At 38.2% G+C, this 13277-nt stretch overlaps 1 protein-coding gene across 2 annotated transcripts in view; it reads right to left on the bottom strand.

Annotated features, from left to right (window-relative positions):
* Window positions 1-13277, bottom strand: part of UTRN (utrophin) — a 307788-nt gene that overhangs the window by 44789 nt on the left and 249722 nt on the right. For both annotated transcript variants that reach the window (XM_077175513.1, XM_077175512.1), the window contains 3 exons: window positions 13040-13114; window positions 6935-7136; window positions 42-127 (listed from right to left, as the gene is read on the bottom strand). In XM_077175513.1, coding sequence (XP_077031628.1) covers window positions 42-127; window positions 6935-7136; window positions 13040-13114 — 363 coding nt within the window. The remainder of the gene's footprint in view (window positions 1-41; window positions 128-6934; window positions 7137-13039; window positions 13115-13277) is intronic.

Below are 13277 nucleotides of genomic sequence, written 5' to 3'. Positions count from 1 at the left end.
TTAATTATATAGAGTATTTTGTAAAAGAAATTCTTCCTTACATCTGTACTTCTCTTCCAGAAGGCCCTTAGAAAGAGACATCAAGCCAATTTTCAGAGACTGCACTCGAATTTTTCCAGTTCGGCCACTGAAATTATAAAGACAAGACAATTTAATACAGTTTCATTTTATTTCATTCCCACTCTAGTCTATTATATAATACAAAGACACTGGAGAGCTACATTTCAAATATACTTCAGATCTCAAAAAAACCATTACCACTAAAAAATCACATTAAGAATTCTTCCCTCATAAAAGCTCATCTTGCCTTCCAAGTGGTTTTACATGTCAAAACAGCCTGTATTAATACAAAAGAAAAGACATTTAGCTCTGCAAAGTTCTGAAAGTAATTTATTAATGTGATACACACAGAAAAAAATGCATGAGCACACAGCAGGAAGGCCTATTACTCAGCGTGAAACACAATGACTGTAAGATGAAACCAAGTTTTGACATCACAGTAATTAAATATCTTTTTCTTTTTTTGTTTTGTTTTATGTTTTAAATGTTTTGACATACACAATTTTGGGACATAAAGAGGCAATCACATGCACTAATTCAATGATTTGGAGCTGTCATTCTTTTTAAGCAATGTCACTTCATGGTCATCTTGTCCAGCCTGACAAAGTACGTCCAAGCCTAAAAAGCAACTTGAGAACAGAGAAGTAGGTACCAAACCAAGTAATGTTAAGTCTGCAGGGCAAATGCTGTTCAGGAAGATACTAAAACAACAAACCCAGCTTACAGGGAAAAGGACAATTTTAAAGTTAGGAAGATTAATGCAGAAACACAATCTTAAGAATTCTTTCTTTTTTCAAACATGAAAAAACCATGACACAATTTGTCTTTAAATGAGACGTGGCAAAAAAAAATCTGTAGAATAGTTAAACTCTATATATTACACACATAGGGTTAGCCAGGTCTTTCACCAACAAGTAAGATAACACTAAATAGATTATCACCTAAAACCTTACTTTGGTCCTTTCTGCCACACAGAAGTTATATATACTTTAATTACTTTTGAAGTGGTTATTACATATCTCTTTCTATCCTATCCATTCAGCATAAGGTCTGCTGTCTGATTTACTTCACAAATGTTGTGCTGAATACAAAATTATTAATTTACTCCTGGGTTCTTGATAAATTAGCTAAGCAACTTACAAATATTAATGCATTTGTGTTCACAACATCATCTAATCTAGTAACACTAGACATCAGTATCTTCATTCCATAAGACAGAACAGAGGTATACAGAAATTATTGCCAAGTTAATCAAAAACATCTATTACTTTTACTGCCTAGTTGGAAAATCAGGACCCAATTTGCCAGAATGCTATAAAAGTGCCACCTTTTTCTATATCCAAGCTTAGCTTCAAATTACCTCTTTCAATCACAGACACTACATCATTCTGGCATACCTTGCCATCTAAATGGCTCATTTTTACACCCTGATAAAGTTATTTCTCTATTCCTTCCTGTGTATGGTTGTTTGTGCTTTAAATTTATATTCAATAGAAAAAAAGTGAACATTCATTTGGATTTGATTTAACTTGGAACTGACCATATTATTTGTCTATTAAAGACAGAGAGTGAGACTTTGCAGCTAAAAGATCAGGGCACAAAGGTTTCAAGCTTCTCTTGATTTCAGGAGATTTCTGTAGGGTCTTTGAAAAACTTCCTTCACACAAAAAATAATTTCTCAATAAACTACATGAATAATTACAAAGCCTGCAACATTACATTTTTTGAAAGAGTAACATATTTATCCCTAGTCTCTTTCTTGGAAACAGATACAACACTGCAATGTCATATATACAGTAAAAAAACCACCACACCAAAACCAACTGCCACACACACTCCTTCTCTCCCCCTAAACTCATAGACATTGCAGTCCTGACATTTCCAAGCCAATGCTTGGAAATTTCTAAGCCAATGGTTGAAGTTTTCCCATCTTAGTGAGTCACAAAACCACTGAGATCAGAAGGGGCCTCCAGAGACCAATGCCCCTGCTCAGCCAGGTAGAGCAGGTTTCCTTGGATCATATCCCACTTCAGTATCTTCAATGATGGAGACTGAAAAGCTTCTCTGAGTAACCTGTGGCACTGTTTGATCACTCTTATGTTAAAAACATCTTCTTTTCATATATTTAAGCAAAATTTTCTTGTGTTCCAAGTTGTGCCTGCTGCCTCTTGTCCTGTCACTGCACACCACTGAGAAAAGCCTGGCTCCATCTTCTCTTCTGCTCCTATTGGGTATTTATGCACATTAATAAGATCCCCCTAAAACTTCTCTTCCTTCAGCCTTTACTGATACATCAGTTACTCCAAGTCCTTAGTTGTCTTCATGGTACTTCACGGGACCCATGCCAATTTGTCCACTTTTTTTTTCCCCTGAGGGAGCCCAGAACCCAGGACTCCAGATGTGTCTCACCAATGCTGAGCAGAAGTGCAGGATCACCTCCCTCAATCTGCTGGGAGACTATTAGGCTACTTTGCCAGAAGCTGTCATGCAAGGTGCTTCTGAATGGCAGCATAACCATCTAATTGTCCTATGTGTACAAAACCTAAGAATCAAGATTTTATAGTGGGAAGATTCAAGAAACTTTTTAATTTCTGAATTCATAAAAATTTATTCCACATGTGTCATATATGCCACAAATGTCAGCACACTATACAGACTCATTATAGCAATACAAGCATGCTTGTCATTACAAAATCAATTGATACGGCCACTTTGGGCAGCTCAGGTATTTTTTTTGCTCTGATCCTGCTGAAGGGGAGCCTGAATCTATTCCTTTCTCTAAATAACTTTCTAACACAGAGTTAGGATCCAAAACTTCTTGACAAGCAAACACAGTCTATACCACAGTCAAAACAGAGGCCTGTGAAACCTGTAAATTATAAAAGTACTAACCAGGATATAATTAATACTAAATTGTTGAATGTAAGTGTAAAAACTACTGTTTACCAACAGTGGTATGCAAATATTCTGGAGCATTGTGATGACATAGACACAGTATATATAAGCATTTTATCTAAGCACGTGAATGCCAAAGGCACAACCAGTGATAGGCACAGCTGCATACAGGAGTTAGCCAGATTAAAAAAAAGTTGTCAGACAGGCAACACAATTAAATATAAGAGATTGCAAACAGGAATATACAATAAAGAATTTTAGAAAACAGAATTATAACATGAAGTCTAGAGGAACCCTATGTCCCTGGGGGAGCAGGGACAATAGCATAGAATCATCAGGTGCTAGCAAGGAAAACTAGAGAATGAAGATGAGCCCAGAGCCATTCAGCCTTCTCTTGTCAAGGAGCTCTCAGGCCTAGCCAACACTGGCACTGCAGCTGAGGACTACCAGGGACTGCAGCCATGAGTCATCTGCATAGCCCAGCAACACAAGGCAGCCTGGTAGATCAGTGAAGGTCAGCACAGACATCTCCCCTAGATCACCCACAGACAAGTCAGACAAAGGAGCTCATTTTCCTGTCTTACAGAGGGCCAGAACCTTCCCAGAGCCTTCTTACTGCTATCACAGCCTGCTAAGCTGCTCCCACTAAGTGCTCTATGCATCCAAAGAGCCATCATAAACACAGGGGATGCAAGTGGAGAGCATGCAGAAAACTTCCATTAGCTACTGTCAAAACCAGGGCATACATAAAGTTAAGGCTGACTGAGCAGGTATCTCATCCTCATTCCTCAGAAGTTCAGATTTTACTGAAATGGACATGCTGGTAAGGCCTGGGATATTAATTCAGGCTGGTGTTAGAATCTGCCAGGTGTATGAGTGCAATGAAAACAAAGTTGCGATTCTTCAGGGGAAGATTGTGCTGCAGAGAATGAGCATGAAAGACAGCTTTGATCATATGGAAAATGTCAGCATAGATACCACAGATACCCTTCTCAGACTAATGTACCAAAGAAATTCAATTTAAAAGAAGGCATTATCAAAAGTATCCTAGCATTAAAAAAACCGTAAGAAAAATTAAAAGTTGAAATACAGGAAGTCAGATAAACATTGCAAAATATTTAAACAGTGCACAAAAAGGTTTCTTTATGGGTAATTCTAATTGAAATGAGTCATCACCCTGAATCAGTACATATAGAAGCAACTCATTTCAAGGGGTGTTAAGCTACTCCATTACTACTGAAAGCTATCAGTCCTTTTTATATTAATGTCTAGAGATTTCAGCAAATGTGACAGTATATAGTTGAAAAGAAAAACCACCAGCTATTGCCTTTGGATGCTTTAAACACTAGCCAAAGTATTTTACAGAGCAAAACTTCCTTCACAGTTCTCACTGTAAGTGTCAAGATATTTATTTCTAATTTCACCAAAAAGAAAATAATCTTTGGACTAGCTAAAACAAAGAACTTTAAGTATGGAAAATGTTTATAAGGGCAGATGATGTCTGGAACAACCTTTGAGTCCTTGATGTAGTAAAAGTCACTGAGTAATTTTAGTGTTTCTCTCCTCTGCTCAAAATGAATCATTCCTAATGTGTCAGAAAAAACCAGAACATAACAGACCTTTTCTAAAAATAAATAGGTTCTTTTTAAGGGCCAAAGACATCTGCAGGTTAAGTCTGGAGAACTATTCAGTTTGCCATTAATCTGTGAATCTGTAATTAAATCTCAGGTTAGCAGCATGTGACTAACAGATGCTTTTTGTTGGCAGTTTAACGACTTGACACATTTTATATGCATAACACCAATGCACTATATACAATGGAAATGCCAAGACACAAATTAGCTCTTTTGTAAAGGCCAGTTTAGAAAACAAAACCAAATATTCCAGCTTAGAATTGCTGCCTGGTCTTCTAGCTTTTCTTTTTCTTCCTGGAGTGAATTTGAAAGGGGAACAAGGAAACAGACTGTAAAATGTAATTTATGTAATTTTCTCTCAGTAAACCTTCATCCTTGATTTTTCAAAGTTTAAATAAAGTCTCAATGGGCTTAAAGAATTATCTACATTAAGTTTTCAATATAATAGTCAAAGGGGAATGGGAGAAACTGGAAACATTATTGAAAGAAAGATTTGCTGCTTACCAAGTGCATTTTAAATATGAACAGATTAAACAACTGACTTCTATCTGAAGTTAAGACGTAAAGGTAAGCTAAAGAAAACACAGTAGATTTGTGTTCAATCTGAAAGAAAACAAAACCCAGCCAGTAACTACAAAAAATTTTCTGAAATCACTACATCTATTATTCCAAATTGACAATAACATTTAAGTCCAGCAACTCACTTGATCTGCTGCTCTATTTGCAAGCGTTGTGTTTGTTTATTCACAATACAGAACTCTCCAAAATAAAAATAAATAGAGGAAGAAATCTCAGTCAATATTTTATGGACCCTCTCATTTTTCAGCAGTAATGGGGAGAAGTCAGACTAACAGAAACGTCCCAATATTTAACAGCAATGTTTGAATGCCAGTAGCCAGGAGATAAATAGCAAATGGTTCTATGTACTCTGTTCCCTCCTTCCCTCTCCCCTAAAACCAAAATAAAGTAAAATATCTATGAAGTATAGGAGAACTGGTATGTAATCCTCTGAGAGGAAAAAAGCAAAAAGCTATGAACTGTTAGAATTTGGTATTGAGTGAACATATTGAAGATAATGCATACATCTACAAGTAAAAACTCCCATTTGCAAAGCCAGGTATAAGAATTTTTATCGCTATTCAAGAAATACTTTTGCTCGTTTCGACTTCAAATGGGGAGGAAGAAAATAAATTTTGTAACCACCCTCATGGAGCTTAGCAATTCTGATCTGTAATTTTGTTTATATCTCTGAACTATTTTCAATCAGACACACTGAAGCAACCACAACCTGTACTGCACTACTGAGTCTTTAGTCAGCTCCAAAAGTCCTGAAAGGCCTTTGCTGACACAATGTAAGGAGACACATTTTAGGGCACGGAGAAGCTGATGGAAACCAAGCTTTTCCTCAGTTTTTACTACACAAGGGAGATAAGAATAGGGAATGCCACTAAGAAAAATAGGCAACAAACTCATGACTCAAAAGCGCAACTAAATAAAAGTAGATTGCTGGCAGGTCATGCAGGCTGACATAGGGCAGGACAGAGAGGACAGAGTTCAATTTCCAGCAGAAGAAAGAACTGACAAAGGGCTCAGAAAGAACTGGCCAAAATCACAAAGGGCTGCGGGAGTGGATGTTTTCATGTTTTTTGAGACTTAGCTCTCTTTCTGGAAACGGCAAATGTGTATTTAAATAAACCCACAAGTTCTTACTGTAAGCATCCCAAAAAATTCTTTAGGCAAACTCAATGTCCTTGGGAAATACAGCCTTGCTGCCAGGACAAGGGCAGGTGGACCATGTAACACCAGCCCTCAGAACTGATCCATGGCAGGAGCTGTACGTGCTGGAATGGAGCCACAATTAGGACACTGCTGACCCTCCAGAATCAGACAGGCTTTAGTGGTGAGATCACAACAACCTCCATTTGACAGAGGACTCAGGGCAGGGAGCTCAGCCAGGATTATGAGCGCAAGTAACTAAGTGTAAAATACATGAAAAAAACTGTCTCCACCTATGGCAGAAATAGAATCTGGTCTGAATGGCCATCAATCTGGTAGACTTGGAATATTCACAGTAGGAGCACAGCTAAAGCAGTGTCCTAGCTCTCTACTCACATACATATTTTTTTAAATCCTTTCAATGTTTCTTTGGTAGTAGTACAAAAGCAGTGTAATCTTAGTTCAGTGCTGAGCAGGACAGCATAAGAAACACCTTATTGCATGCAATTGTACTTTCATTATGGAGCTAAAAACATCAGAAGATAATTTTTTAATAAAGAAATTTTTAAGGCTTTATAATTTATAATTCCTGGGGGTACACACTGTGACAAAAACCCCATTTTTCTTACCTATCGTACACGTTGAGTAGCCAGTTGAGACACATGTCTACACAGAGAGGAACATTCACCATATCTTTGTGTTTCTCTTCCAGTCCACTGTAGATGGTAGTGAGACAGCTGATCACATCTTGGACACCAATCAGCTGATCATTTTGACTCAACTTGTGCTGTTTGAAAACTTCACTTGTCGTGTTCAGGTCCAACAGGTCCACTAATAATAGATTTAAAAAAAAATAGGATTAAAAAAAAAGTGTGAATACACATTGACAATAATTGTTTATGTGCAAATTGTAGCAAACACTGCAAACAACTAGCCCAGTGGCTTTCATTTAGTAACTTTATAGTGACAAACCATTCTCTGTGACAAGTCAACAGCATTTGGTCACTATATAATTAAAAAAAAAAAATAGAATAAAAACATTATAATGCACAGTCCAGAACAACATTAAAATAGCTGCTAAAATAGTCTGTGTAATTAGGGGATCCTAACTTTGGATGCACACACAGAGAATTCATGAGGCTTACAGGATTCTTCGTATTTACCACAAAGCAGAATCCTATAAAATGACTATCACTTTTGATCAAATGTAAAGCAAAGCAAGTTCTTAAGCAAGAATTCTTTCTTAAAGCCCTAATTAACTGAATAGTAGTTGCTAAATTAGGGCTTAAAAGAAAGAGGGAGATTATTTATTGTACTTTCCAGAACACTAAAGACTATGCTTTCTTGAAAAATGTTTTTATCTCCTTTATTACAGAATTCTTCCTATAAGCGGTTGGTGATGCAATGGATATTTTACAGGGGAAAAAGGGTTTTTCTCTCAAAACCATTCAAATGTGAAAATTAATGTGAAAAGATTGTGAAGATCTGAGGTTTGCATGGTGAAAAGAAAAGGCCATCAATGAGCTCTTCTACCTCCTTTTGCAAAAGAAAGTGGAAAAGATGAAACATAAATGGTATAATCCTCAGTGACTTTTTTTACGGAAGCAAGGACTTTAACTTAAAAATATAATTGCAATGTATTAGTATTCTTGCTACAATATACATAACATGCAGTTGGAGTATATTAAAAGCTCATACTGAGCTGTTTGTGAAGAGTCAGTAACACATTTGCATTATAAATGTCATCTCTCAAATGAAAAAAAATCCATTTGACAATCTCTGGCATGTTGTGAACTGCTCTTCACCAATCATCACAATGAATCGTAGAATCAGAAAATTATTTTTGTTGGATGAGACCTTAAAGATTTTCTTTTCTAGTTCCAACCTAGAAACTTGCCATGGCAGGAACACCTCCCACTAGACCAGGTTGCTCAAAGCCCCAACCAGCCTGGCTTTGAACGCTACCAGGGATGGAGCATCCACAACTTCTCTGGGCAATCTGTGCCAGAGTCTCACCATCCTCACAATAAACAACTTCTTCCTAATACCTCATCTAAATGTCTCCTCCTCTGCTTTAGAATTGTTTCTCCTTGTCCTATCACAATCTGTCCTTTTAAAAAAGTTACTCTCCCTATTTTTTATAAGCCTCCCTTAGGTACTGAAAGGCTGCTCTAAGGTCTCCCTGGAGCCTTCTCTTCTCCAGGATGAACAACCTCAGCTCTTGGAGCCTTTCCTCATAGGACAGATGCTCCATCCCCCAACCACCCTCAGTGCTTGCCTCTTGACCTGCTCCAACAGGTCTACATCTTTCCTGTGCTGAGCATCCCAGATCTGGATGCATTATCCCAGGTGGGGTCTCACAAGAGCAGAGGGGAAGAATAACAGTGTTAAATCAGGAGCCCAGATTTCATCCTGTGCAAATTGGATAATTCTATCTGGGCTGGAAAGCAAGTTCAACAGACAAAGAAGCAAGAGCAAGAAAACATTAACCACTATGAGCAACTCTGTCAAGAACTCAGGGATCATCTACCAAAAGAAGGGTGCATTCCCAACCCCTTTTCCCCTATCTACCCTTCCTCACATCTTTGCCAAGTGACAAACAGTACCTCACAGCCCTTGCCTTTCCTCTCCTGCACTAAAATCGGTACATTCCGTTCTCACCTCACAGCATCAGATTTGCAGGGGTTTACATTTGTTTGTTTTTAATTTTCTTTCTTGTTTGTTTGGGGATATTTTAAGCCCTTCTCTTGGGCTTGCAAACAAATGCCAGCCATGTATTTATCAAAGAGGCAGACTGGTAATTGCAGCAAAACACCTTGCCCCTGGTTTGACCCGAGGTAGCCGAAGTGTTTGGCAATACACTCACTGCAGCATAATCTTCTACAATCGTTATAAAGGATGTGATACACTGCAAAAGGCTTACAGGCATATCTAAAACCAACATGAATCCAAAACCAGTTCACAGGGTAATCCTGACTACTTTTTGAGATGTGGAGGGAAGCCAAGTGAGGGTAACCTACTATCCCCATGACATACATGTGGAACTGAGGAGGTGGCCACTTATCACATTTCCCCTTCATTACTTCAAAAACCCTAATGACAAAGAAAACATGGTAAAAAATTAATGCAATCAGTTTGCTGGTTTTGTTTTGGTATTAGCTTTTATTTTATGTTTGAGTTGTAGGAGTTTTTTGTTTGTTTGCCTGGGGTTTTTATATTTTCTGGTTATTTTGCAACCTGTTTCTGTAAGGTACTTAATAGCTGGCTTAAAAGAGGGTAATTAGCTTCATAAAACAGACTGACAGCACACAAAACCTGCCCTTTTTAAAGCTTGTGAAAATTCAGAAAGCTTTGGAATGCCAGGAAGTTATAGCCTTTGTCTTAACATTAGCATCCTTGCACTGAAAAGAAGCAATTCAACAGACACTAAGCCTGCTAACTTCACATCTTGATGTGCTAGCATTAAGATCTCTCACTCACATTTCTGCCTGAGCATTTCAGAAGGACCTTGGAGAGGTACTTCCAGTATTTTTGTATTAAAAAATACAGCAAGTCCGATGCTATACTAATGCAATTTAAGCTAAACTTACGCTTTTGGATGGCACTATCCATGCAGAACAACCAGAGTAAATTACTTCCATTCCTGCTTACTTCAGCACTTACCTGGCTGAATAAAATTTGGGACAAGCAGTTACACTGTCATGCTATTTCTGGCAAGATGCCTACACAGGTTTCAGTGCATTTTTGCAGTACCATTCTGCATCTGCTTAAACATGCTGAATGACCAATCCTGCTTTTAACCGACCCATGGGCACAAGGCCCATATTTTCCCCTTCTCTTTTTCCCAAAGAAAGAGAGAAATCATATCATTCAGCACTGTTAAAGCAGGTGTGAGTGACTGAATGATGAGCAAGTAACTACATACAGCTGCTAATGGCAAATCTGAGGCTGCTGTAACCCCATGGAAAATAGCAGGGCACTACTGTGGAGTTTTTATTAAAAAGACCTTGCAAATGATAGCAGTTCCAGCAAAGAGACTGCACTCTTCCCTCAAAGAGCAAAGTGCTCACAGCTCTCTTAGTCCCTGATGTCTAAATGTTCCATTTTTCCCCTTGTGTGGTTGACAGTCCTATTAACATTCTTAAATTTTAAATCACCTAGAGGAACTCAGCAACAGAATTCTGAATATACAGGGTGATTTTGTTCCCTTTTTACCTTTCAGTACTATACTTCAGCATGTGGGGCATTATAATTTCTTGAAAATGAGCTAAAGAATGCTGCACAAGAATAAAATATCATCAGGACGTGGTGCTACACAGTTGCCCAATACATCTGCAACACACCATAGTCTCTCTGTCCCTATTCTTCTGCTACAGTGGGAAAGCACTCTCCCTACATCTTCCCCACATAATCTGAGACAGAAAGGCTAAGAATTTATTATTTCAAATTTGCAGCCTTTCTTACATTCCTGCAAAATACACACACATATATATTAAAAGGTACATCTCTGCAGGAATCTACCTGTCAAAAACAAAACAAGAAGAAACCCAACACTAATTTCTCTTTTAAAGAGAATGAGGAAAATGGGAGTAACCTCCCTAGAGCTGAGGTTTTTTTGACATTTACCAAGAAGAGAGAGGGCATCAGCAAAGTTTTCTAAAGTTCTCAAATGAACATTCTAAAGTGCAGTCGGTCCTGAATCTGCTTGTGAAGCACTTACACTCCAAAGTCAAAATCTATCAGGTGCAAGTGGAACTGTGCATCCAGCTCCAGCTGTGCTCTTGGGAGTTCCCACCAAAAACACGTTTGACATTATACACACACCATGCCTGTGACATCAATTTGTCACATTTTACAGTGATCTCCATTTTTGGTCATTTGTTTTGATGTTTTCTTTGCCTTAGCACATAAGCCTTTCTGAAGCATTCTGCATACAAACACTTTTAAAATACATCTGCAATTAATATTATAGGCAATAGAATGGAAGACTAAAGTAACTCAGACCCGAAAAAGAATGGCAGAAGCACAGAAGATTACTCTTTCCCCTCCTAAAAATAAAACCAATTCTTTATTAAGTACACGTGTATAACAAAGATTTTTTTGGCTGTTGTCTCTTCCCACGAAGCACAGAGATGGAGTAAACAAACAACTTCACAGATAATAAGGCAGATTGGACCTGTGGAGATGAAAGTTTTACTGCTAGCTCTTTGAAAGTGGAGTATTGTCTTTACTTCTTGTTATTTCCTTCCATCCTCCCTTCCAACTCCCTCCCCTGAAACTAGAGACAATAGGAGGGTACTTCTGAAATCTGTGAATGAGGAGAGCTAGCCCTGGCTGTTATTACAGAAATTTATATATTCTGCAGTAACATCAAGAGCAGAAAGTATTCCCTCTCCAAAGTTTATTAGAAATAATATAAGTGAAGCTTGATCTACACAGGTCACTAGAAAAGCTGTATGTCTGTCAGAAAAAAGGCAACATGAAAAGCATCTGTCATATGCAGTCTGTTTTTTCCCACTCTTCCCTGAGGAGCAGCTCACACAAGGAGAATTTTACTCTGCTTTCTGATCTCTTGCTTTGCTTTTTGTTTTTAGGTACATGTTGATGAATACTTTATACCCTGAACACTGACAAGCAAAAAGCTCATAATGTTCTTTGGTCTTGCTGGGAGATGAAGCTGTAGTCCTTGGTGGGACCACATCTTATGAAGAACTGGCGATAGGTACTGATAAGAGCCTGTGCTGTGCACAGACACAGTCCAGCCTTCTGGAGTAGCTAGCTACCATCACAGCTTCATTCAGTATGATGTATATCTGAAGGCCAGCTAAGATCAGACTGCTGTCTTCTAGACTGGAAAGAAAACTAACCACCTGGAGGGTGGGAAGGGATCCCTCTTTGTGTAACTACTTTCCAGCTTGCACCCCCCTAGGAGGACTTTGCACTTCTTGTGTTCCTACTCTGCCTGCATCACTGTGCACCCTCCAGGGCTGAAAAGTCCTTCCATGCCAAGGACTCCTAATTTGTAAGAGAAAATTTTGGTAATATCACACATCTTTCTACTATCTGTTGCCAAGACGTTTCAAAAGGTCCAAAATCTGCAACCTTTATCACATTCACATACCACAGCTCCTTCCAAAATTGTCTAGTTTCCTTTTGCTTTTTTCTACTTCACCTTGTTTTTCTTCTGTTAGGTGTATATTCTTATGTATTTCATTTTTCATAGTTTTTAAAATTCAGTTTGCTTTACACAGGAGACTCAACAAGAGCACAGATCCTCAGTGTGGTAATTGCTGTGTGACTTGGAGAAGTCCCAAGTCCAGAACAAGCTCTCCTGATCTATCACTTCTGAGGCTGCTAAACTTTGAGTGTACATGGTAATCATGCAACATGCTGCTGAATTAAATCACAGTTGTGATATAAAAGGAAATGCTTTTTAAATACTTAGCAACATAAATAAATGTAAAAGTAAATAAATTTACCTGTAGAACAAAATTTGAGATGAAAATTATTCTTAGTGAGTTTACCATTTCAACTTACCTGCTGAACCTCTTCTTTTATCAATTTATTTTATTTATTTGCAATAACGACACCTACTGTTGGCAATTCTTGCCATTTTGTTGGTTGACACTGGGTCAAGGATGACTCTGGTCCACCCTTAATGTTGTTAGACTGAAGCTGACCCTCCCTTCCCCAAGTACTGTAGAGAAACCATTTCCCCCAGAGGCCCAACTCACAGCACAGTGCTTTCTGCAGTCTGCGGATTTTGATGGCTGTGCGGTAGGCGGAGAAGCGCACGTTGTTCAAATCAGCTGAAACAGCAGAACAGAAACATGAGCGGCCCTAAAAGTACAGCCCATAACTTTCTTTTACAGATAAATATTCATATTTTAGAAGAAGTCTGATACCCCTCCTCTTCTCTGCAATGAATTAATAGGATATATCAGAACAAATTAAAAAACCTGACAAGTTGGG

This window comes from Agelaius phoeniceus, chromosome 3 (assembly GCF_051311805.1).
Source record: "Agelaius phoeniceus isolate bAgePho1 chromosome 3, bAgePho1.hap1, whole genome shotgun sequence".
Classification (NCBI taxonomy): Eukaryota; Metazoa; Chordata; class Aves; order Passeriformes; family Icteridae; genus Agelaius; species Agelaius phoeniceus.
This window is presented reverse-complemented; position numbering and strand designations above follow the sequence as displayed.